At 40.6% G+C, this 24,127-nt stretch overlaps 1 protein-coding gene across 1 annotated transcript in view; it reads left to right on the top strand.

The window, feature by feature from the left end:
- The window catches only part of ANK3 (ankyrin 3), a 393,067-nt gene that overhangs the window by 347,644 nt on the left and 21,296 nt on the right, over positions 1-24,127 (top strand). The window contains 8 exon segments of the mRNA XM_005671012.3: positions 3-3,950; positions 3,953-6,630; positions 6,633-6,963; positions 7,593-7,667; positions 11,323-11,454; positions 12,344-12,487; positions 15,974-16,064; positions 19,003-19,381. Coding sequence (XP_005671069.2) covers positions 3-3,950; positions 3,953-6,630; positions 6,633-6,963; positions 7,593-7,667; positions 11,323-11,454; positions 12,344-12,487; positions 15,974-16,064; positions 19,003-19,381 — 7,778 coding nt within the window.

The raw sequence follows: 24,127 nt of genomic DNA, 5'->3' as shown, positions 1-24,127 counted from the left end.
CCCCGACACGGTTGAGAAAGCCTACCCTGTCACCACAGCGATGCCCTTTTCCCCACTCAGGTCCTTTGTTTCTCCAGCACCATCAGCTTTTCAGGCTCTAAGAACTCCTTCTGCCAGTGCACTCTACACATCCCTCGGGTCGTCACTATCTGCAACTACCTCATCTGTAACTTCATCAGTAATAACAGTGCCAGTATACTCTGTGGTCAGTGTTTTGCCAGAACCAGCGTTCAAGAAACTCCCAGACTCTAATTCGCTCACCAAATCGGCAGCAGCCTTGCTGTCGCCCGTTAAAACACTGGCTACGGAGACCCGTCCCCAGCCCCATTTCCCTCGAACTGCGTCTCCAGTTAAGTCATCTCTGTTCCTTGCACCGTCTGCCCTTAAGCTGTCCACGCCGTCTTCTCTCTCTTCCAGCCAGGAGATATTAAAAGACGTGGCTGAGATGAAGGAGGACTTAATGCGGATGACGGCCATCCTCCAGACCGACGTGCCCGAGGAGAAGCCCTTCCAACCCGAACTCCCCAAGGAAGGGAGGATCGATGACGAAGAACCTTTCAAAATTGTTGAGAAAGTCAAGGAAGACCTGGTGAAAGTTAGTGAGATCCTTAAAAAGGACGTCTGTGTAGAGGACAAGGGACCCCCCAAATCACCCAAGAGTGACAAAGGACATTCTCCCGAAGACGACTGGATAGAATTTAGCTCAGAAGAAATAAGGGAAGCGAGACAGCAAGCGCCCACGAGTCCTGCTCCGTCTCTACCCGAGAGAGTGCAAGTCAAGGCAAAGGCCGCCTCCGAGAAGGATTACAACCTGACCAAAGTCATCGACTACCTGACAAACGACATAGGGAGCAGTTCTCTGACCAACCTGAAGTACAAGTTTGAGGACGTAAAAAAGGATGGGGAAGAGCGACAGAAAAGGATCTTAAAGCCCGCCATCGCCCTGCAGGAACACAAACTCAAAATGCCTCCAGCCTCCATGAGGCCTTCCACCTCCGAGAAGGAGTTGTGTAAGATGGCCGATTCCTTTTTCGGAACGGATACCATTTTGGAGTCTCCAGATGACTTTTCCCAGCACGACCAAGATAAGAGCCCCTTGTCAGACAGCGGCTTCGAGACAAGAAGTGAGAAAACACCTTCGGCCCCCCAGAGCGCTGAAAGCACTGGCCCCAAACCGCTTTTTCATGACGTCCCCATCCCCCCGGTCATTACCGAAACGAGGACTGAGGTGGTTCACGTGATCAGGAGCTACGAGCCCTCGGCTGGAGATGCTCCGCCTTCCCAACCCGAGGAGCCCGTGTCACCCAAACCATCACCTCCTTTTATGGAGCTGGAACCAAAGCCCACCCCTTCCACCATTAAGGAGAAAGTCAAAGCCTTTCAAATAAAAGCCAGTGGCGAGGAAGATGAGCACGGTCGGGTTCTGGGCAAAGGCATGCGTGTGAAGGAGGAAACTCACATCACCACCACCACCAGAATGGTTTATCATTCCCCGCCAGGTAGTGAAGGTGCCTCTGAGAGGATCGAAGAAACCATGTCGGTCCATGACATCATGAAGGCCTTCCAGTCCGGGCGGGACCCTTCCAAAGAGCTGGCAGGTCTGTTTGAACATAAGTCCACAGTGTCTCCAGACGCACACAGGTCTGCTGCTGAAACCTCAGCCCAGCATGCAGAGAAGGACCACCAAATGAAACCCAAACTGGAGCGTATAATAGAAGTCCACATCGAAAAAGGTAACCAAGCTGAGCCCACTGAAGTCATTATTAGAGAAACCAAAAAGCATCCAGAAAAGGAAATGTATGTCTATCAGAAAGACTTATCCCGGGCAGATATTAACCTAAAAGATTTTCTGCCAGAAAAACACGATGCTTTTCCTTGTCCAGAGGAACAGGGTCAGCAAGAAGAAGAAGAACTCACTGCTGAAGAGTCCCTGCCTTCTTATCTGGAATCTTCCAGAGTAAACACTCCTGTGTCCCAAGAAGAAGATAGTCGCCCTAGTTCTGCTCAACTCATATCTGATGACTCTTATAAAACATTGAAGCTTTTGAGTCAACACTCAATAGAATACCATGACGATGAGTTGTCAGAACTAAGAGGGGAGTCGTACAGGTTTGCTGAGAAAATGCTTCTGTCAGAAAAGCTAGATGTGTCTCAGTCTGATACTGAGGAATCGGTTACAGACCATGCAGGACCCCCTAGTTCAGAGTTACAGGGGTCTGATAAGCGGCCCAGAGAAAAAGTAGTCACTGCCCCCCCAAAAGAAATTCTCTCCAAAGTCTATAAAGATGTGTCTGAAAATGGTGTAGGTAAAGTGTCTAAAGATGAGCATTTTGATAAAGTGGCAGTGTTGCACTACCCTGCCGATGTTAGTGGTCCCAAACAGGCCATGTGGATGCGCTTGGCTGAGGACAGATTAGAGAGAGGTAGAGAGAAGTTGATATACGAAGATAGGGTGGACAGGACCGTGAAGGAAGCTGAAGAGAAACTGACTGAGGTGTCACAGTTTTTTCGTGACAAAACGGAGAAGCTCAACGATGAACTGCAGTCCCCAGAGAAAAAGCCCCGCCCTCGCAATGGCAAAGAATACTCATCCCAGAGCCCTCCCGGGAGCAGCCCTGAGAAAGCACTGCTGGCGTCCAGTGAGGAATGGGTCAAGGCGAGGCAGCCTGGCCGCGACGGAGAAGGCTGCCCCAAAGCCGACGAGAGGAACGCAGCCAGTCCACCCAGTAGCCCCGAGACGGTTCTTTCCCAACAGACCGAGGACAGCAAGGCCACCGAGGAAGCCAAAGCCAGTATCTCACAGAGCAAGGAACCGGAAGGGCCCCCGTCTGGGTTTCAGCTCAAACAATCTAAACTCAGTTCCATCAGATTAAAATTTGAACAAGGCGCCCAGGCCAAAAGTAAGGACGTTTCTCAAGAAGACAAGAAGCCTGAGGGCCAGTCCAGAATCCCAGTTAAAAAAATCCAGGAGAGCAAGCTACCTGTCTACCAAGTGTTTGCTAGAGAGAAACCACAGAAGGCCTCCGATGAGAGCGGCTCTGCGCCCAAAGATCTCATGGTATTAAAAGCTAAAGATGAGCATGCCCAGAGCAATGAGATTGTTGTAAATGATTCTGGCTCTGATGATGTGAAAAAGCAGCGACCTGAAATGTCAAGTAAAGTGATGCCTGACTCTTTTTCTGAGCAGCAGGCTAAAGACTTGGCCTGTCATGTAACTTCCGATGTAGCCACTAAGGGACCATGGGACCAAAAGGTCTTTAGAACGTGGGAAAGTTCTGGAGCCCCAAATAATAAGCCACAGAAAGAGAAACTTTCGCATGTACTTGTTCACGATGTAAGAGAGAATCACGCAGGTCACCCCGAGAGTAAAATTGTCGATCAAAGGGATGCATTTTTGTCTGTGACTGAGAGAGAACACACATTGTTAACAAATGGCTCTCTCTCAGAAATTAAGGAAATGACTGTAAAATCTCCCTCCAAAAAAGTCTTATATAGGGAATACGTTGTTAAAGAAGGGGAGCGTCCAGGTGGATCTCTTGACCAACCTCCCAGGAGAAGCGACAGCTCGGCGGTGTCCCACATCCCCGTCAGGGTGGCCGGCGAACGGACGACGCCCACCTCTAACATCCCCGATGGTTTTTTCGAGCCGCCGGTGTTTCCAAAACATGAACTGTCCCCAAAGTTATCCCAGTCGAGAATGAGTCAAGAGACAGTTGAGACTCAGCATTTTAATTCGATAGACAAGGAAAAAGTGACCTATTCAGAAATCAGCAAAGTGTCCAAACATCAGAGTTACGTAGGCTTATGCCCGCCTTTTGAGGAAACTGAGGTCTCCCCGATCAAGTCTCCTGATTCTTTAGAGTTCAGTCCAGGAAAGGAATCACCCTCTAGCGATGTATTTGACCGCAGTCCCATTGATGGACTGGAAAAAGCTGCACCACTAGTCCAGACAGAGGGGGTAAAGAGATCAGAACTCTACCTGTCTATGTCAGCTTTGTCCAGGTGGGGAAGCAGTACGAAAAGGAGATACAGCAAGGGGGTGTGAAAAAAATCATAAGTCAGGAATGTAAGACAGTCCAGGAGACCAGGGGGGCCTTTTACACAACCAGACAGCAAAAGCAACCTCCTTCTCCCCAAGGCAGCCCAGAAGATGATACCCTAGAGCAAGTCTCCTTTCTAGACAGCTCAGGGAAGAGCCCCTTGACCCCAGAAACGCCCAGCTCAGAGGAAGTGAGTTATGAATTTACGTCTAAGACACCAGACTCGCTTATAGCTTACATCCCGGGCAAGCCCAGCCCCATTCCCGAGGTTTCCGAGGAATCTGAGGAGGAGGAGCCGGCCAAGTCGGCCTCCTTAAAGCCGACTGCGGCGGAGGGGACTGCAGCCATCGAGCGGGAGGCACCTCCTGATGTGAGCAAAGACTCCAGCCAAAGACCCAAAAGTAACAGGGTGGCCTACATTGAATTTCCTCCTCCTCCACCACTGGATGCAGACCCAGTGGAGTCCGATAGGAAACATCCTCACCTCCCTGAAAAAGAGGTTGACTTGATCGAGGTCAGCCTCCAAGACGAACATGACAAGGACCAGCTGGCTGAGCCAGTCATCCGAGTGCAGCCACCCTCGCCTGTCCCTCCGGGGGCAGACGTCAGCGACTCCAGTGATGACGAGTCCCTTTACCAGCCGGTCCCCGTCAAGAAGTACACCTTCAAGTTAAAGGACGTGGATGATGAGCAGAAAGAGAGGACCCCACCCAAAACCTCTACCGGGAAGGGTTCTGACCAGAAAGCCCTGGTGGAAGTGAACGGATCTGGAAAAGAGCATGACTTTGGCCTTGGCCTTGACTCGCCTCAGAATGAAACTGCCCAGAACGGGAACAATGACCAGTCCATCACCGAGTGCTCCATTGCCACCACAGCCGAGTTTTCTCACGATACAGATGCCACCGAGATCGACTCCTTGGATGGCTACGACCTGCAGGATGAAGACGACGGCTTGACCGAGAGTGATTCTAAACTCCCGAGTCAAACCCTGGAGGTGAAGAAAGACATCTGGAACACGGAGGGCATTCTGAAACCAGCCGACCGCTCCTTTAGCCAGAGCAAGCTGGAGGTTATCGAGGAGGAGGAGGGGAGGGTGGGACCAGATGAAGAGAAGCCACCCCCTAGAAGCTCTTCCTCTGAAAAGAGCTCCGATAAGACTGATCCAAAGTCAGGGGCCCAGTTTTTCACCCTAGAAGGCAGACATCCTGACCGGTCAGTGTTTCCCGATACGTATTTCAGTTACAAAGTAGACGAAGAATTTGCCACTCCTTTCAAAACAGTAGCCACCAAAGGTCTTGATTTTGACCCTTGGTCTAACAACCGAGGGGATGACGACGTTTATGACGGCAAGTCCCGGGAAGATGAGAGTAAGCCCTTTGGTCTGGCTGTGGAAGACCGCTCTCCGGCCACCACCCCCGATACAACGCCGGCCCGCACGCCAACTGACGAAAGTACCCCAACTAGTGAGCCCAACCCCTTCCCATTTCACGAAGGGAAAATGTTTGAGATGACTCGCAGTGGTGCAATTGACATGAGCAAGAGGGATTTTGTTGAAGAGAGGCTCCAATTTTTCCAGATTGGTGAGCATACTTCTGAAGGGAAGTCAGGGGACCAGGGGGAAGGGGATAAAAGTATGGTCACTGCCACACCACAGCCACAGGCAGGGGACACCACTGTAGACACCAATGTAGAGAGCAATGTAGAGGCACCTTCAGTGGAACCTCAGCCCAGCATCCTGACCAGCGGAGAGTGTCAGGAAGGCACGGCCAGTAGTGGCTCCCAGGAGAAAGCAGCGGCGGCCGCTAACGCCTCTAAAGTTGACCCCAAGTTGCGCACGCCTATAAAAATGGGAATTTCCGCATCCACCATGACCATGAAGAAAGAAGGCCCTGGCGAAGTGACAGATAAGATAGAAGCTGTGATGACCAGTGGTCAGGGATTAGAGAATGAAACTATAACAGTGATTTCAAACACAGCCAATAGCCTCACGGGCGTTAGGCCCCAGGACAAACATGATTTCCAAAGAGATAACTTTAATAACAACAACAATTTGGATTCTGCCACCATACAGACAGATAACATTACAAGTCACGTAGTTCTGACAGAACATTCTGCACCCACTTGTACCACAAAGAAAGCTAATCCAGTGAGAAGCTCACCAGGAAAAAAGACAGGGGTTCTGCAAGGACACTGTGTAAGAGATAAGCAGAAGGTTCTCGGAGAGCAGCAAAAGGCAAAGGAATCAATAGGGATTAGGCGAAAATCCAAACTTCCCATAAAGGCCACTTCACCAAAAGAGCTCTTGCCACCAAATCATATGCCAAACATTAACGTGAGTAAAATGAAGCAGGCTAGTCAGTCGGAGAAAACCAAAACCCTTACTGCTTCTTCATGTGTAGATGTAAAGTCTAGAATTCCAGTGAAAGACACACACAGGGATGACACGGGTTCACTTAGAAAACCGTGTGCCACACAGAAGCAAGGGCAGCCAGAGAAAGGCAGGGCCAAACAGCTTCCATCCAAGTTGCCAGTAAAGGTAAGATCCACCTGTGTCACCACCACCTCCACCACCCCCACCACCTCCACCACCCCACTACCACCACCACCACCACCACCACCACTGTTAAAGTTAGGAAAAGTCAGCTTAAGGAAGTATGTAAACATTCCATTGAATATTTTAAGGGAATTAGTGGTGAGACCTTAAAGCTTGTGGACCGCCTCTCGGAAGAAGACAAAAAGATGCAGTCCGAGGTGTCCGATGAGGAAGACAGTACCTCAAGAAACACGTCGTTGTCCGAGACTTCCCGGGGTGGCCAGCCTTCGGTTACAACGAAGTCTGCTAGAGATAAGAAAACAGAGGCAGCACCTTTAAAATCAAAGAGTGAAAAGGCCGGCAGTGAGAAAAGGAGCAGGAGGAGGACTGGTGAGAATGAAGGCAGTCAGGTCTCTCGAGCACTCTTTGCTCACATCCTGGAGAACAAGCGTAGTTTGTAAACACTTTCCAACGCGTAGACCCTAGTGCATGAACTGTCGTGGTTGCCTGTGGAGTGACTTAACCGTAGTTTCTCATTCTGTCATTGTCATCTGTGTGTGCTGTCTCTCTTCTCTCTCCCTTTTAACCCAGCGACACTGTAGACAGTCAGGGACGCATGCTGGAAGATTTCGGTGTCATTCAAGATGAGCAACTTTTTTTTTTCTTCTTTAATGTGCTCATGGATATGATTCTGTCAGAGTCAAAGCACAGATGTTGAAAGGCCATCGTGGTGTTTTCACCAACACGACACTTCTGTGACTTTTTGTAAACTAGCTAGCCTGTCAGCATGTTGAATTCCATTACATTGAGCATCCATGTAGTCTGACATCTGGCCTGATGCAGGTGAAAGTCAAGTGAGCCATGTGAAAAGAGAAGTGTTCATGTAGGCGATTAGGACACATTGAAGTGTACAGTGTTAGCATTAGTCTCTCTGTAAAATCTGCATACTGCTAAAAGCAATTTTCCAGTACCGTTCTCTTTCTTGACGATTATTTTAATTAAGAAATTGTAAATCGTAGGTCCACAGAGTCCATGTGAACGGACAGATATCAGGATGGCAATAGTAGCTGATCACCTGGGACTTAGTTGGACAGGTAAGTGCCTATACACCTGAATGAAAGAGTTTCCTAATCTGTCTTTTTCACAAGCAGTTCAGTTTTTTTTTTTTTTTTTTTTTTTTGGCTTTTTGCCATTTCTTGGGCCACTCCCTCAGCATATGGAGGTTCCCACGCTAGGGGTCGAATCGGAGCTGTAGCCACCAGCCTAGGCCAGAGCCACAGCAACACGGGATCTGAGCAACCTACACCACAGCTCATGGCAAAGCCAGATCCTTAACCCACTGAGCAAGGCCAGGGATCAAACACGCACCTCATGGTTCCTAGTCGGATTCGTTAACCCCTGAGCCACGATGGGAACTCGCACAGTTTATTAAACAAACAAACAAAAAAAAAACGCAATAAGTAAAAAAAAATCTTTATTACCCATAATTCTATCTACCCAGAGTTTACCACAGATAATTTCTTGTACACTGTGTTTTTCAGTGTTTTCCTGTGCATATACACTAAAGAATAGAAAATTTAAATCTTATTCTACGTTAAATTTAAGCATTTTCTTCACAATGCCATTTCTGGTACTATAACCTTTTAACTCATAGGAAATTTATTTTGTGACATAAAGGAAAACATAGCAAAGGCCTATCTGTGGTTTTTAAATAATCCAAAATTTTTAAACATCATTTATGTCCTTAGAGCAACTCTTGTAGGCCACAGTTCAACTAACTCATGTCTGGGTTTCACAGATTTTAATCATTCATGAGTCATCTTCATGATTTTTTGTGATATTCACATGTTATCGATATGTTTACTCAGTACTTTGAAGGAGACTCATTTTTATGCTCAAAGATTTCTTTAAAAGAAAATCTTAGGTCACGTTGATAATGGAAAACAAGGATCATTTTCAATAAGTACATAAACAAAAAAACCCAAAGAATGACTATGAGTTTCACATTTAAATATTTAAAAATAGGATACATGTAAATGAATCTATTCAATTATACAAAAGTAGTTGAGTTCTCTGAAAATGAATGAAATATTTTATGATCAATGTGTAAAAAAGGAACAAGTTGGCTTGATTTCACTTCATTAAAGATGAAAATAAGGCTCTGTGTCAACTGCACATTACTCCTTTGTAGCTTTGATCTTAAGTGGGCCTCCCAAGTCTTATGTCACATCAGTCGGAGACATTTTAGGTTTTAGAGGTTGAGTGTATTTTTTTTCTTTTTAATGCACGGCCAAAATCCATAGTAGTTAAAAGTAAATAAATGTTAATTATTGTCATATTTCAAGTCATCTTGCATACCATCAGCAGCATACTTTCTCTACTCAGGGAAACAATTATCTATGCTGTCAAAAGGGAGACTGTGAAACTCAATCATGGCAAAAAGGGTCTACATTTTTTTTCCTTCAAATTCTGAATCCCATGTCCCTCCCCCTTTCCCAGCACACACACATGTTAAAGCCTTCTCTTTCCTTCCACCCAGCCCTACCCTCAAGTGGGAGGCCAGGAGCCCAGTGGAGCTCTGGAAAGATAAGTGGTCAGAGAAATCCTTTTGCAGATTGCTCAGCATTAATAGCAATTCATTATGTATAAATATTTCCTAACATAAAACTAATAATAATACTTATAGTTTTAACATTAGACACTGTAATCTGAAAATATCCTGGAGCTAAGACTCATTTTATGGTATTACTGTTAGATTATTTTCTTTAAGCAAATCCAGTCCTTAGTTTATCTGAGTAAACTTCTAGAGATGTGACATAAGAATAGTGGGACATAGAGTCTTAAAACTTAGTGACATTGCGTCTGCTTTTCACTGAGTCTTCAGACAGAGGATACAGTTTGGTCATGAGGGCAGTAAGGATTATTGTCTCTTCAAACACAAAGAGATAAAGAACTTTAAAAAGTTAACTTTTCTTATTTGAATTACTATACACTCAATGAAGATTATTAGGAAAAATTAGCATTTAGAAGAACAAAACGTAAATCCATTCCTCAGAACCATTGTTAACAAGTAGCTTAACATACTTTTTTTTTTTTTTTTTTTTTTTTTTTTTTTTTTTTTTTTTGTCTTTTTGCCATTTCTTAGGCCGCTCCCGTGGCATATGGAGATTCCCAGGCTAGGATTCTAATCCAGCTGCAGCCACCGGCCTACACCACAGCCACAGCAACGCAAGATCTGAGCCATGTCTGCAACCTACACCACATCTCATGGCAATGCCCACTGAGCAAGGCCAGGGATCGAACCCGAAACCTCATGGTTCCTAGTTGGATTCGTTAACCACTGAGCCATGATGGGAACTCCTAATGTACTTTTTTTTTTTTTTTTTAAGGAAAAGCTTTAAAAATGTTATATACACAGTGTAAATTTCTGCTTTTTTATTTTCTTTCTGATCTTGGTTTTAATGGATAAATAACATCCAGTAGACATACTTTAGAATACTGTTTTGCTGTCAGTCAGAATATGGTAGTGAGTAGTGAAATTAATTCATGCTTAGTTTTTGCTGTTAAAAGGAATTGAATGGAAAAGAAAATGTATATCACATATATTAAGGCTAAGTTTTGCTTCATAAATTTGTCATTTCATTTCTATAAACACTATGACATATAGTGTGTTTCTAACTGTAGGCTGTGATCAGTTTGCAAGCTACTACATTACATTAATTCCTATCCTCTTGTTCAACACCTGCTTTGTTTCCAATATTTCAGTAGTGCAAGCCTACAGGGAACATTCATGTATGTCAATCATTGCATACAACCCTATGTATCAGCAGCACAGATTTCTAGAAGGGAAATCACTTGGTCACAGGATATGATCTTTTTTGAGCCTCTGAATGCATTTTGCCAAATTACTGGAAACAGTTCTTAAGCAGCAAAGAATCTCAGCCAATTCCTTTTCTGTGAATTTTTCCCCTATTTCTTACTTTTTATCATCGGTTAAGGTAATACATACCCAACAAACTTTTTTAACTGTACAAAAAATATACAGTGAAAAGTAAGTCTCCTTCTCATCTTTGATGCCCAAGTTTCACTCTCCCAGGGAGGCTACCAATACCCATGTATTATCTTTCCAAAGACACTCTCTGCATTAATATAATACGCTATATAGCTATATACATGTAGCTAGACAGAAAACTTATCTCTTGTTTATTTTGTACATGCGTGGGCAGCATATCACAGACAATGATCTGGCTTGGATTTAACCTCCCAAGTGGAGCTGATGAAACTTGAAGGCATAGAGAGCAGACTATTATGTGATTAAAGATTTGCTTCCTGAAGATGGCCCAGAGAAAACCTGACCAGCTTCCCTCATGGCATGTTTATGAACTGTATATCCCAACCTGCCTCATGCAAATTTTGCTCAAATTGCAGAGAAGAACTTGGCTGAATTAAAAGAATCTAACAACATCCTTTTTGAACAGATGAAGAATCTTTATAAAAGACTCTCCAAAGGGAATTTGATTATAATTCAGAAATTACCTCAGGAGAGAGAAGTCACAGCCTGTGTATGATCACTGCTTTCCTATGAAATTATATAAATCTATTAATATAAAAATTAATGCCCAAGGCTGTACTTGGGTTTTACTATAAAATTCCTTTCTTTTTTTTTGTGGCAATTGAACATTACTTTTATGAAATATATGTGATGTAAGTACAGTATGAAATCTTAATAACTCTTTTTCTTTTCTACAGAACTGGCAAGGGAACTGAATTTTTCAGTGGATGAAATCAATCAAATACGTGTGGAAAATCCAAATTCTTTAATTTCTCAAAGCTTCATGTTACTAAAAAAATGGGTCACCAGAGACGGAAAAAATGCTACAAGTACGCTGAAATTATTTTACTTTAACTTACAGAACTGCCTATGTCCATTATTTTAGATATGCCTGTTAATAAAATCAGAGTGATCATAAAGTAAAAGCAAGTTTTTTGAAGTTATACTTGTTTAATTTCATGCTAATATTCTCAACTTTTGTCCTAAGGAAGCTTTTTAGAAAGCAAGTATTAGGAGATTTTTTGCATCTTGTCTGACGTTCTCTCTGAGACCATCAGAAATGAAAACATAATTCTAGCTGTTAAATCATGGGGGTGGGGTGAGAAACACTGTGAAGTTACTGAAATGGATGTACAGGGGAGGTAGAAAGAGAAGGATAGGATCAAATCATTTTGTCCAGCCTGGTCTGTGATGGCAGAGAGTTCTCCAATTTTGTTGGGTTTTGTATGGCTCAGTTTTGTGGGGGTGGGGGAGGGGCGCTACCCTGTAACAAATGCCAACCCACCGCAGTGTGGAATATGTTATTGTGGGTTTGCCTGTGTCAGCCTGACCTAATGAGTCATTAAAATGCTAAGCAGCAAAATAGAAGGGTGACCTGTTTTGACAGTCCAACAGGACAGGAATGTGTTTAATATTTTATTAGATCCCCTTCAAACTGAGAGGAGTCTAGCTATTTTCAGGCCCATCTGCTCTGCATCTTACAGTGGAATGAATGTTGCTGTCAGCACACACAGCTTCACAAAATGATTCTTAAAAGACCCTAACATTGTCTTCCCTGTAGCGGTGAGCTTTCTGAGCCCTCTGGATAGTGAACGCTGCAGAGCTGGAGTGAGGAGTAACTATTACGCCAGGAGGGCCCTTTGTATGGATGTTGGGATAACTAGAGGAAAATAATGTAATTGGGTTTTCAACCTTTTTTTTTTTCCCCTCCTTTTTCAGCTGATGCCTTAACTTCGGTCTTGACAAAAATTAATCGAATAGATATAGTGACTCTGCTAGAAGGACCAATATTTGATTATGGAAATATTTCAGGCACCAGAAGTTTTGCAGATGAGAACAGTGTTTTCCATGACCCAGTTGATGGTAATTGAATTCAGTGTTCATATTTACTTAATCGTTTGATGAAATTTTAAAGTGAGGTAGGAACAAGGCAGTCGCTCAAAACCAGTGAAATTGTGATTTGCTTGATTTAATTTCTCATTTTCACAGCATTTTCTCTGCCAGCATCCACAAACATATATTATGATAGAACAAACTTGATAAATGTCTCTGTTTTGAAAATACAAATAATGAGGTATAGAGGCATAAATTAACTAAAAGAGTTATTTCAAATATTTTATGACCAAAAGAAAGAAAATTTACTATCTAGAGAATGCTCTGCTTTTATCATTTTTATGTTAACCTAAAAACTCTTTTTCATATATAAGTAAAACCAGATTGTGAGCTGTTATTACAAATTGTTAAGTAAAATGGTTAATTACTGTTCTGAGACCAAGTATTTAAGCATGCACTGAAAGAGTCTAATGTATCATTCAAAAAGGTGATTTAGTTATTTAGCATTATTTTAACTTGATATGCTGCCATTTATTGTTTGGAAAAACCCTACTTGACCCATCATATATAAAAGGTAGCATAATTTCTATTTCAACGAGCATAGATGTTGCTAGTAACACAGTAATTGCTCTTTTACTTTAGCTTAATTTATATAATACTGTCATTTCCCTTTCATTATGTAAATTGGGGCTGTTTTCATCAAAATATTAAGAAAAGTATAACAGGAGTTCCTGTTGTGGTGCAGAGGAAATGAATCTGACTAGAAACTGTGAGGTTGTGGGTTTGATCCCTAGCCTCACTCAGTGGGTTGAGGATCTGGCATTGCCTTGAGCTGTGGTACAGGTCGCAGACTGAGCTCAGATCTGGTGTTGCTGTAGCTGTGGTGTAGACCGGCAGCTATAGCTCCGATTGGACCCTTAGCCTCGGAACCTCCATATGCTGCAGGTGCAGCCCTAAAAAGCAAAAAAAAAAAAAAAAAAAAAAAAGAGAGAGAGAGAGAAAGTATAACAAACACTATATTTTTCAAGATGGTTATCTTCCTTCAAATTTATATGTATTCCTATAATGAATTTTGAGTAAGAAAAAAAAATGTTGACAATATGGAAGAATGAAGTTAAGGATATTTTCCTATTATTTCAAGTTTTGGAAAATATGCTGATTTTTTTTCTATTTTAAATGGCAAACTTAGACTTAAGAATAATCAATAACATAATTCTGCATATGTGACAAAATATCTCAAATTCTTAGAAAGTTTCTGCTTCTTAAAGTCAACAGAATATTTAAAGTGTACCTTCTTATCCTCATAACATAAACATGATAGTAATAATTTCAAAAGCTGTTTCTTTTTAAGTTTATTAATACCATAGAACCTTGGGGAAAAAGCCCTCTTCAAGGCTTTGTCTTATATATGACACCATATATTGGTGACCAGACTCTTTTTGTATAAGATTAAGTGTTAATATCGAATTTTGAATTATTGCCAAGTTATAGAATATATTAATATTATTCATTGGGAAAATTTAAGAAAAGTAGTTTTAATAAAGACCATCAGAAAACAATGGAACGTTTCAATAGAATTGAAGGTTTCATTTAATTTTAACATTTTAAAATCAGAATGTCATTAATTAAATTCACTTGGGAACTTTTGTTGCCACATCTTAAAATTTTATATTTCTTATCTTAAAAATTCTTAGGGAAATTTAGGAATATGTGTGTGAGATAAATTTCACTTGTGCAGATTATAAACCTCAGCTAGTCTTAGCCAGCTTTTCAACAACATTCTGGTTTATGGGTGACCATAACAGAAAAACATTTACTTACTGTAGCAATATGAGTTTGCAAACAAAGTTAAGTCGGTATTTATCTTGGAGTGATGGAAAAATTAGGCTTCAGTTTTGTAGACTGTTAAGTCAGAAAATGTACCCAGTTGCCTTTTTTTTTTTTCCTGTCTCTCCTCTTTGTTGAACTTTTGTGAAACCTCCTTTCCTCACCATGACCAGACCATTGTTGATGTTTCTCTCTGCTGAAGGATAAAAATACCCCCTTAGTCCATGCAGCAAAGTTTTAAACAAAAGAATTGCTTCCTCTTTCCCCTTTGTGTAGGCTGGTTAATAAACCTCTGTGTTTCATAGCATCATCATAAATATTCAGAGCTCTCTTTGCAGTGGTTTTCCTCCTGTCTCTGTTGTGTATCATTTCTTTTGGCTCTTTGATTCGTGGTTCTCAGTGGACTCCTGTCACCAAGTTCACCAAGACCGCCACACGTACCACAACCCTTTCATCTCTGCCACATTATGACACCTGAAAAGCTTACATGGTGTCGCTTCTGTTTTATGTGCTTTTTAAATCCTTAACATCTTTTTAGATTTTTCCCAGTGCTACTGCTCTAAAATCTAATAGTCATTTCTTTTCAAAGACTAAATTCACTTTTCTTTGCTGTAAATATCACATGAAATAAGTAAGAATTAAGAGTTGGGTGGCATCACTCTTATGTAGAGTTCACTATATGGTGTAAGTTATTAATTATAAAAATCAGTTCCTTGTGGCTTGCTGGATTCAGTCCACCATGGCGTGGATTTTGCATGCTCAAAGTTGAAGGATATTCAGTTGGGCGTGGCATAAATGTATCTTATATAACAACAGCTAACTTTATATTGGATTAAATTTGTGTATTTAAGTTACTGTATTAAAATTACCAACATTGATAGAAACAATTTAAATCTTAATTAGTATCCTATTTTATTGTCATTAGCTCTAGTCTTTGATTTCATTGTATTACATTTAATTGAACTAAACCCATACATTTACCAACGTTATTTGGTAATTCATCATACATTTCATACCTGCTATCATTTAAGTCATTCCATGTGTTTCTGTTTGATGTACTCTAATTCATTCCAGTCAGTCCCAATGTACTGTCTTCCATAGGTCATCCTTCCCTTCAAGTGGAACTGGAAACTCCCACAGGGTTGCACTACCCATCACCCACCCCTTTCCAGCAAGATGATTATTTTAGTGATATCTCTAGCATAGAATCTCCCCTTAGAACCCCCAGTAGACTGAGCGATGGGGTAGTGCCTTCCCAGGGAGACGTAGAGCATTCAGCAGATGGACCTCCGGTCGTAACTGCAGAAGACACATCCTTAGAAGACAGCAAACTTGAAGACTCAATGCCTTTAACAGAAATACCTGAAGCTGTGGCTGTAGATGAGAGCCAGTCGGAGAATGTCTATCTGAGTGAGTATCCTCAATACCTCGGAAGTATGCCCAGGGTCCCAAAAGCTGTTAAGCCAGCAGAGGCATTGAAACAGACTAGAAAAGTAGGAGTCCACTCTGAGCAGCAAGAGAAAGGAAAATCTGGTCCTGATGAGGAGATGACAGAAGAAAAACTCAGATCTCTATTTGAGGACATTCAACTTGAAGAAGGAGTAGACTCTGAGGAGGTGACAGAAGAAAAAGTACAGGCTATTCTTAAACATGTTCAGCAAGCAGAACTGGAAATGTCTTCAATTACAGGTTGGCAGAACGAGACGTCAAGTGGAAACCTAGAGCCCCCTGCTCAAGCTCGGAGAATAACCGGTGGGTTACTTGATCGACTGGATGACAGGTATGGCTCCGGGTCAGAGAAAGCAAAGTGAAACTCAGGTTACATGTTAACAGTTTGTTTTAAATATGTGCTTTTTACCAATTACTTTTTTCCTAAATTACCATTCTAATTTTGGGATAACACTTGCTTTAAAATGTTGATTTGGAGTTCCCGTCGTGGCACAGTGGTTAACAGTCTGACTAGGAACTATGAGGTTTCGGGTTTGGTCCCTGGCCTTGCTCAGTGGGTTAAGGATCCAGCGTTGCCATGAGCTGTGGTGTGGGTTGTAGACGCGGCTTGGATCCTGCGTTGCTGTGGCTGTGGTGTAGGCTGGCAGCTACAGCTCCGATTCGACCCCTAGCCTGGGAACCTCCATATGCCGTGGGAGCGGCTCAAGAAAAGGTAAAAAGACCAAAAAAAAAAAAAAAAAAGTTGGTTCATTCTGCTAATCTGAGGAAGGAAAGTTACATTAAACTCAAATGTAATTCTTAAAACTACTGATACGCTGAAGTAAAATGCAAAAAGCTTTATATATGCTAAAGATATACACATTCTCTTTCAAAAGCTATTCTTTTCTACTTTATTACCTGATGTATGATTCTTTTCACTAGCCAGTAATTAATTAATGCTTATTTAAAACAATGTAACAAATAGAATTCTAAGTCTTTTAGAAATAGGAACATTTCTCTTGTTTCTAACTTCAAACATCAATATGCTTATTACACAAAATTTTAAAATACAGATTTAAAAAAATCAACACAATGCCACCATTTAGCAATAATCACTACAAAAATTTTGGTGGATTTCTTTTACATACATGTTTTTAAATGCAGAGAAGCCAAAAAGTTTTTCAAAAGTGAAAAACACTTAACATTTTATATATCTGTCCTTTTTTCTACATGCAAATTTTATATAATTTGCAACATAGCATATGTATTTCTTTACCCTAAATAATATTGGCATGATAGAAATTTGTTTATAACCAAAATAATTTCCTAATTGTGAATCTGGTTCTTTTTATACTGGCATTCCCCTAGAAAAGTTAGCGTCTTGATGTCCTGCAAACATTGGTTCAAATACCACCACCATTAGGGTTGCACTTTGTGACTTCAGGTTCTAAACTCTTAGAACATCACTGTAATTGGCCTTAAAAACAAGAACACTACTACTTTCATCAAACAGGTTTACAGACTAACAAAGCAAGCATGTAGCATGTCTACCCAATGGCTGGTGCTCATGGTCTCTCAGTAGTAGTTGTCATTATTTTTATTTATGCAAACATCAAACTAAAACATATTTTATTTCAGTGGCCACCAGTGATAACCCTAACCTCAGTTCTTTTTATCTAACTTATTTCATAACCATATTTAATATTTTCATATTGCTGATAAGCTTCTTGCTCAATAAAAATTCCCAAAGAGGGAGTTTCCAACATTTACAAGGAGTTCACAAAACTCTTTTTAAAGAATTCCATCAGTGAATTCTCTGTTCAGCCTACTAAAGAAACTGAAAATTCCTAATCATGAAATAGTACCAACAGACAAGAAATAGTGCTAATTTTGCTGTTTATGTTCAGATATAGTCACATAATCTATAGCTACTTGACAAGAAATTAGATTATAGCTAGGAGTTAGATGTAGTTATTATACAGGGTTTTGACAGTATGTTGGGACTGTTTGTCCTTAAACATATGCAATAGAATATGCTATTAATATTTTTGATAAATGTGTTTAATCTGAATTTGACTTATAAGAATATGTACATACATATACATTATATATAAATATATGTAAAACACTGTACTAGTTATTCCTTTCAGAATTCTGCAGGTAATAAGCAAAGATGCTAAAAACAGCAAAGTATGAAATAAACATCTCTATTGAAACTAGTAAAAGTTCAAAATCCACTTCAGAGAATGTGATGGAAGAGAAAGATTTTTAATAGTTGAAAGGAAAACAGTCCTCACAAGTAGTAGAAGCCACAGGTGAGCCCGTACATACAGCCTGTTCACCAGGGGGAGGCAGTGGAGGTCAGGAGTAGAGCAAGGTGAGAACCCAAGTCAGGTTATTATAGCTGGAAGAGTGTGATGGCAGGACTCACAACTGGAAATACGAAGACTGGAACCCAGGGTTCTTGGTGTGCCGGAGCTCTCCTTATGGGAGTTTTGTTCTTTGTCATCAGTTTTTTTCATGGGCAGGATGAAAGCATTTTGAGATCTCCTCCTCTTTTACATTGGTGGGTCAACTCTGAGTACATCCATGAATCTCTCAGAACTACTTTTTTTTTTTTTTTTTTTTTTTAGGGCTGCACCTGCAAAAAACATATGGAAGTTCCCAGGCTAGGGGTCGAATTGGAGCTACACCTGCTAGCCTACACCACAGCCACAGCAATGCCAGTTCTGAGCCGCGTCTATGACCTACACTATAGCTCATGGCAACACTGGATCCTTAACTCAGTAAGTGAGGCCAGGGATCGAATCCACATCCTCATGGATACTAGTCAGGTTCGTTAATGCTGAGCCACAATGGGAACTCCGGGATTACTTTTTAAGATAGAGAATCCAATTCAATAAAACAAAAACAAAGACAGCATAGGAGTTCCCTGTGGCTCAGTGGGCTATGGATCTGGTGTTGTCACTGCTGTGGGGCAGGTTCAGTCCCTGGCCCCGGAACTTCCGCATGCTGTGGGCATGGCCAGAAAACAAGGACAGCCTAGCCAGCCAGGTTGGGAGTTGGAGGGCAGGGGATGCCTGGAGCCTGTGTGACATCTCACCCCACAACCACACCTACACCCATGACAGACGCTCATAGTTTGAAATCCAAGAAGCAGATTTTTCATGCTTTTCTATTGTACGTCTGTATAAGTAGTTAAAAACATGGTTGTTAACAATTGAGAGCTTCTGCAGCTCATTTCCAGCCATATATTACCGTTGTAAATGTCCACTTTTTATCTCGCGCAGCCCTGACCAGTGTAGAGATTCCATTACCTCGTATCTCAAAGGGGAACCTGGGAAATTTGAAGCCAATGGAAGCCATGCAGAAGTCACTCCAGAAGCAAAGACGAAATCTTACTTTCCAGAATCCCAAAATGATGTCGGGAAACAGAGTGCAAAGGAAACTCTGAAACCAAAAATACCAGGACCTGGTCGTGTTGATGAACCATCATCATCGCTAGCAGCTTATCAGAAAGCTCTGGAAGAAACCAGCAAGTTTGTAATAGAAGAGCCTAAACCCTGTATGCCTGTCAGTATGAAAAAGATGAGTAGGACTTCTCCTACAGATGGCAAGCCAAGGCTTAACCTCCATGAGGAAGAGGGGTCGAATGGGTCTGAGCAAAAGGTACGGCACCCCATCTCCCACTATGCTGTCATTTAAACTGAAAGTCCTGTGCTTTAGCGGGTCCCCATGGGCCAGTCATTCCATATACCTTAGCATGCATACGCCCATCCCCAAGTCCCAGTCCGCAGGGGACTCTACCCAATATGCTGTGATAATCTATGTGGGAAAAGAATGTGAAAGAGATTGGATGTGTGTACATGAGTCACTTTGTTATACAGCAGAAATTATCACAATATTGTAAATCTACTATGCTTCAGTAAAACTTTAAAAAATGAGGAGTTCCTGTTGTGGCTCAGTAGTTAGTGAATCTGACTAGGAACCATGAGGTTGCGGGTTTGATCTCTGGCCTTGCTCAGTGGGTTAAGGATCCAGCATTGCCGTGAGCTGTGGTGTGGGTTGCAGACGCGGCTTGGATCCCGCATTGCTGTGGCTGTGGCATAGGCCGGTAGCTACAGCTCCCACTGGACCCCTAGCCTGGGAACCTCCATATGCTGCAGGGAGCAGCCCTAGAAAAGGCAAAAAGACAAAAAACAAACAAACAAAAAAAAACCTTTAAAAAATGAAAAAAATTAAAAAACAAACTGAAAGTTCTGACACTTCCATTCTCTCGATGATTCTTGTGGCATTGGGCCTAATGTTTCTTACTATTTCCAAATTACAAACATGTGATTTAAAAATTGTAGAACTCACAATGAGGGTAATGCAAGTACTGAGTAAAACGTATGCCATTGAGTCACGCCTTCATTCAGTGGGCAGAAAAAAGGCATAAACATGTTTTTAGCCATTTTCCAGGAGGGAAAAGAACTACAGAAACGATAAGTAAGTAGCTTATGGTCCAGTATTAATTTCGTCTGGAATTTAGGTTTTCTGACTCCCCAGCCAGTCTTCTTTCTTGAGGATGGAGGATAGTTATTCCAACCCTTTTCTGGTTCTTTTGCACCATTTAAAGAGTTTATAGGATGTGACCCATCTAAGAGTTCTACCCTATAAGCTCTGTTGTCTTTAAAAATTAAAGAAACACAGTTCCTAAGCCTCAAGTGAGGTGCGTATACTATTGTTGGTTGATAGCATTTAAAAATATAACAAGTATCATTTTAGGAGTTCCTACTGTAGTGCAATGGGTTAAAAAATCCAACTGCAATGGCCCAGGTTGCTGTGGAGGCGCAGGTTCCATCCTGGCCTGGTACATTGGGTTAAAGGATCCCACAGCTGTGGCTCAGATTCAGTCCCTGCCTGGGAAACTTCATGTGGCATGGGTGTGGTCATTAAAAAAAGTATCATTTAAATCATTTTCATATTTAAGTTGATAATTACCTTAACCTTTGTTTTTAATAATTTAAAAATCTTACACGTAGGATTATTTGCTTGCTTTTTGTACTTATATTTTGTGGTACCACCTAATAGACTTATTTATTCTTTGAGGTTTACCTATTTTTCGATATTAAAAAAATTTAAGTTGAAATTATAGCTCATAGATGGATATAAGAAATTTAAAATCAGTTCTGTTTCCTACATTTTTAGACTGCTTTTTGTGCTCTCAATTTTTGTGTCTTCTTATGAACCATGCAGTAGACATAGATTGAGAATTATATATGGAATAGTAGCACTTGAAGCCTTCCCTAAAACAGCTAGTTTACTTAAGAGCTTTTGCAGTGTCGGGTAGAAAAAACCAAGTCTCTTGTAAAATAATGAGTCTGTGATTAATTTAAAGTTTCACAAAACCTAGTAAACTCTGACTCACTCAGGAGTTAATATCAGCTTATTAACTAATTATATCCTTTCCTTTTCCCTTCTGCAGGCTTTTTTTTTTTTTTTAATCACTTTGCTGCTTGTTGAGGGAAAGTGAGAGGAAGTAAAATTCTCGTGGCGTTTCTTTCATTTCCTTCCTGACAAGTGTTATTTTAAATATTGATTTCTGCCTTTTAGTTAACTCTTAGTATATATAAGCAGTATGTCTTTGGATGAAATGTTCCCTTTTAAAATGAGTCCAGAAAATACAGGGAGGAGCAGTAACATGGTAGTATTCTAACTATGAAAATGTATTCTGTAAAAGCCTATTAAAAATCAATAGGGGAGCTCCCGTCGTGGCTCAGTGGTTAACAAACCCGACTAGTATCCATGAGGATGCGGGTTCGATCCCTGGCCTTGCTCAGTGGGTTAAGAATCTGGCGTTGCTGCAAGCTATGGCGTAGGTCACAAATGCAGCTCAGATCCCGTGTTGCTGTGGTGTAGGCCAGCACCTACAGCTCTGATTCGACCCTCTAGCCTGGGAACTTCCATATGCCATGGGTACAGCCCTAAAAAGACAAAAAGACAACAACGACAGCAACAAAAAAATCAATAGGAAAGTTCTGAAATCAAATTACAGTATAAATATCAGTAAGCATTTCTGTGTGTGTACATGTGCCTACATATTGGCCATTGAGGAACCATGGAAAAGGCCTAGAGAAGTTTTGAAAACCAGAGTCTAAACCCTGAATAGAAATGGACCTGAGTTCATCAGTAATGGAAAATAATTACGATTAGAAAATGTTTTCAAGATTTCTTAAAAATGAGTGTGTGCTTTTAGTACTGGTCACCGGTCCTACTCCAAAGCTTAAAGGCTTCATGAGCGTAACTTCATAGTGAATGAAGTTAAAGCTTCTGGAAGACAGGAGCCTGACCTCCCAAGAAATCCCAAGGATGTTTAGGATCTATCTTCTGTAGCTAGACCATAGTCCAAGAGCAGCTAACTAGGTCATCAGGTGTACAATCTCAGAAAACAGTCCCCTTTTTGTCCCCTAAAAAATTAGGTCAAAAGTCCAGGTACAGCTCTTACACGGATGACTGCCTGCTGTTACAAGGTAAAATTCTGCTCTTTCCACCTTTTTCCATGCAGCAAACCATGGCAAGGAATACTGAGAAAATTCCATTTGGTCTCCTAGTTACCCTCTGTGCCAAATATCCTAAAGAATTCTCTAAAAGGAATCCTGATCAAGATTCTGCTACCCAGGGAACTATATCCAGTCTCTTAGGATAGACCACGATGGAAGATAACATAAGAAAATGAATATATATTATATATATTTGTGTGTGTGTGTATATATATATATATATATATATACATGTGCTTTATATGTATATAAATGACGGGTCACTTTGCTGTACAGCAGAAATTGGCACAATGTTGTAAATCAACCATAACTTTAAACATTTACATACATATATAAGAAAAGATTATGCTACCGTCTTCTCTCTACTCTTCATCTTAAGATTGGCAGACTCCAGGGAGAAAATGGGAACTGAAACATTAGCCACATGGCCACTTTTTCTTTATGTGATGGGCTGGTCTCAGATGATGCTTGATAGGATTATGATAGGATTGACATCTGGGTTTGTTGTTAGTGTTTACATTAACATATGGTCTGCTTTTAAATATTCCAAGTGAAAACCTTTCCCCAGTTTAAGATTCCATGTGTGGATAATTCAGGCTGAATTTTTCTCTTCTGCCTCATCTAGTCCATTAATCCCTGAATGTGCTTAGTAATTTTTTTCTTTCATAATATGAATTCCTCTGAACTTTTTTCACCTTTTTGAGCCATTGCAGGGCCTCCTTTCACAATATTTAGATCATTCTAAGTGTCCTGAATTACGATCCTTTTCTGAAAACATTTTAAAGTAACAGGAACTTAGCAGCCAGTATCTCTGCAAGAAATAAGAAACTTGAAAACTACTTCCTTTTGACACCATATTATTCGGTAGGGTATTTTGTTCAGATGAAATTTCCTACAAAGTTAAAGTTCATATTACTATAACGTTCCAAAATATTTGGTAAGTTTGCCTTTGGTGAAAATGGTCTACTTTATTATCCATTAGGCTAAAAATTTCATAAATCATTTTTGCTAACACTTGTACCTCCTGTAACAGTTTTACTTATTTTTTTTTTCATATTTTTACCAATGCTGCCATTGATTTGTAGTTAACGGATATTAACTACAACTTCTATCTCTGAGACTATTAGAGTTGAGATAACTAGTAAACTTAGAAAATAAATACCAGAATTGTTTTCAGAATTCCACCATAAAAATTTAGAAATATAATTACTCAGCATATACTCTTGACCATTACATTTCAAGGTGAAGGTGAAGATAATTTTCAGTTATGAACTGTTTTTCACTTGGTAGTTTTTCTTTATTCCTATCCTTATTGCCTAAAAATTAATGTTTTGTATAATTACCATATTCTTAGCTGTACTGTATTCTTTGTGAACTATAGTTTCTATTCTAATTTCATATTAATTCTTTGAAATATGACATCAGACTTTCATGTGTTTTACATTAGTCCTTCATTCATTTGAATAAACTCCTAATGAGTATCCATTATGCATTAGGTACCAATTATGCTAATAAAAATATCCTGGCAAATTATGCTGATATAAACTGTATACTTTTCAAAATGTTCAAAATAGCTTGTGATAAAATTGCCAAATCTGACCAAAATTTTAGAAAAATCAGAAATACCATGCTTCTTTCTGTAGGTCAAGTGAAACACAGCCTTAAATATAAGATTATGCATTCATGTCAAATGTATAATATTCATTTTCAACTAGTTCTAAATCTGTAATATTTCTCTAAACTATTTAATAATTAGTAGCATGTTGAGGCATCAGATGCCAAAGAATTGTTTTTAATAATTTACAGTTTTATTAATTTGTTGCCTTCATATATATACACACACATACACTTATGCATTTATATATGCATTATA

Source organism: Sus scrofa, chromosome 14 (genome assembly GCF_000003025.6).
Source record: "Sus scrofa isolate TJ Tabasco breed Duroc chromosome 14, Sscrofa11.1, whole genome shotgun sequence".
Taxonomy (NCBI): Eukaryota; Metazoa; Chordata; class Mammalia; order Artiodactyla; family Suidae; genus Sus; species Sus scrofa.
Note: the sequence above shows the minus strand (reverse complement) of the source record. Positions and strands in the feature narration are given on the sequence as shown.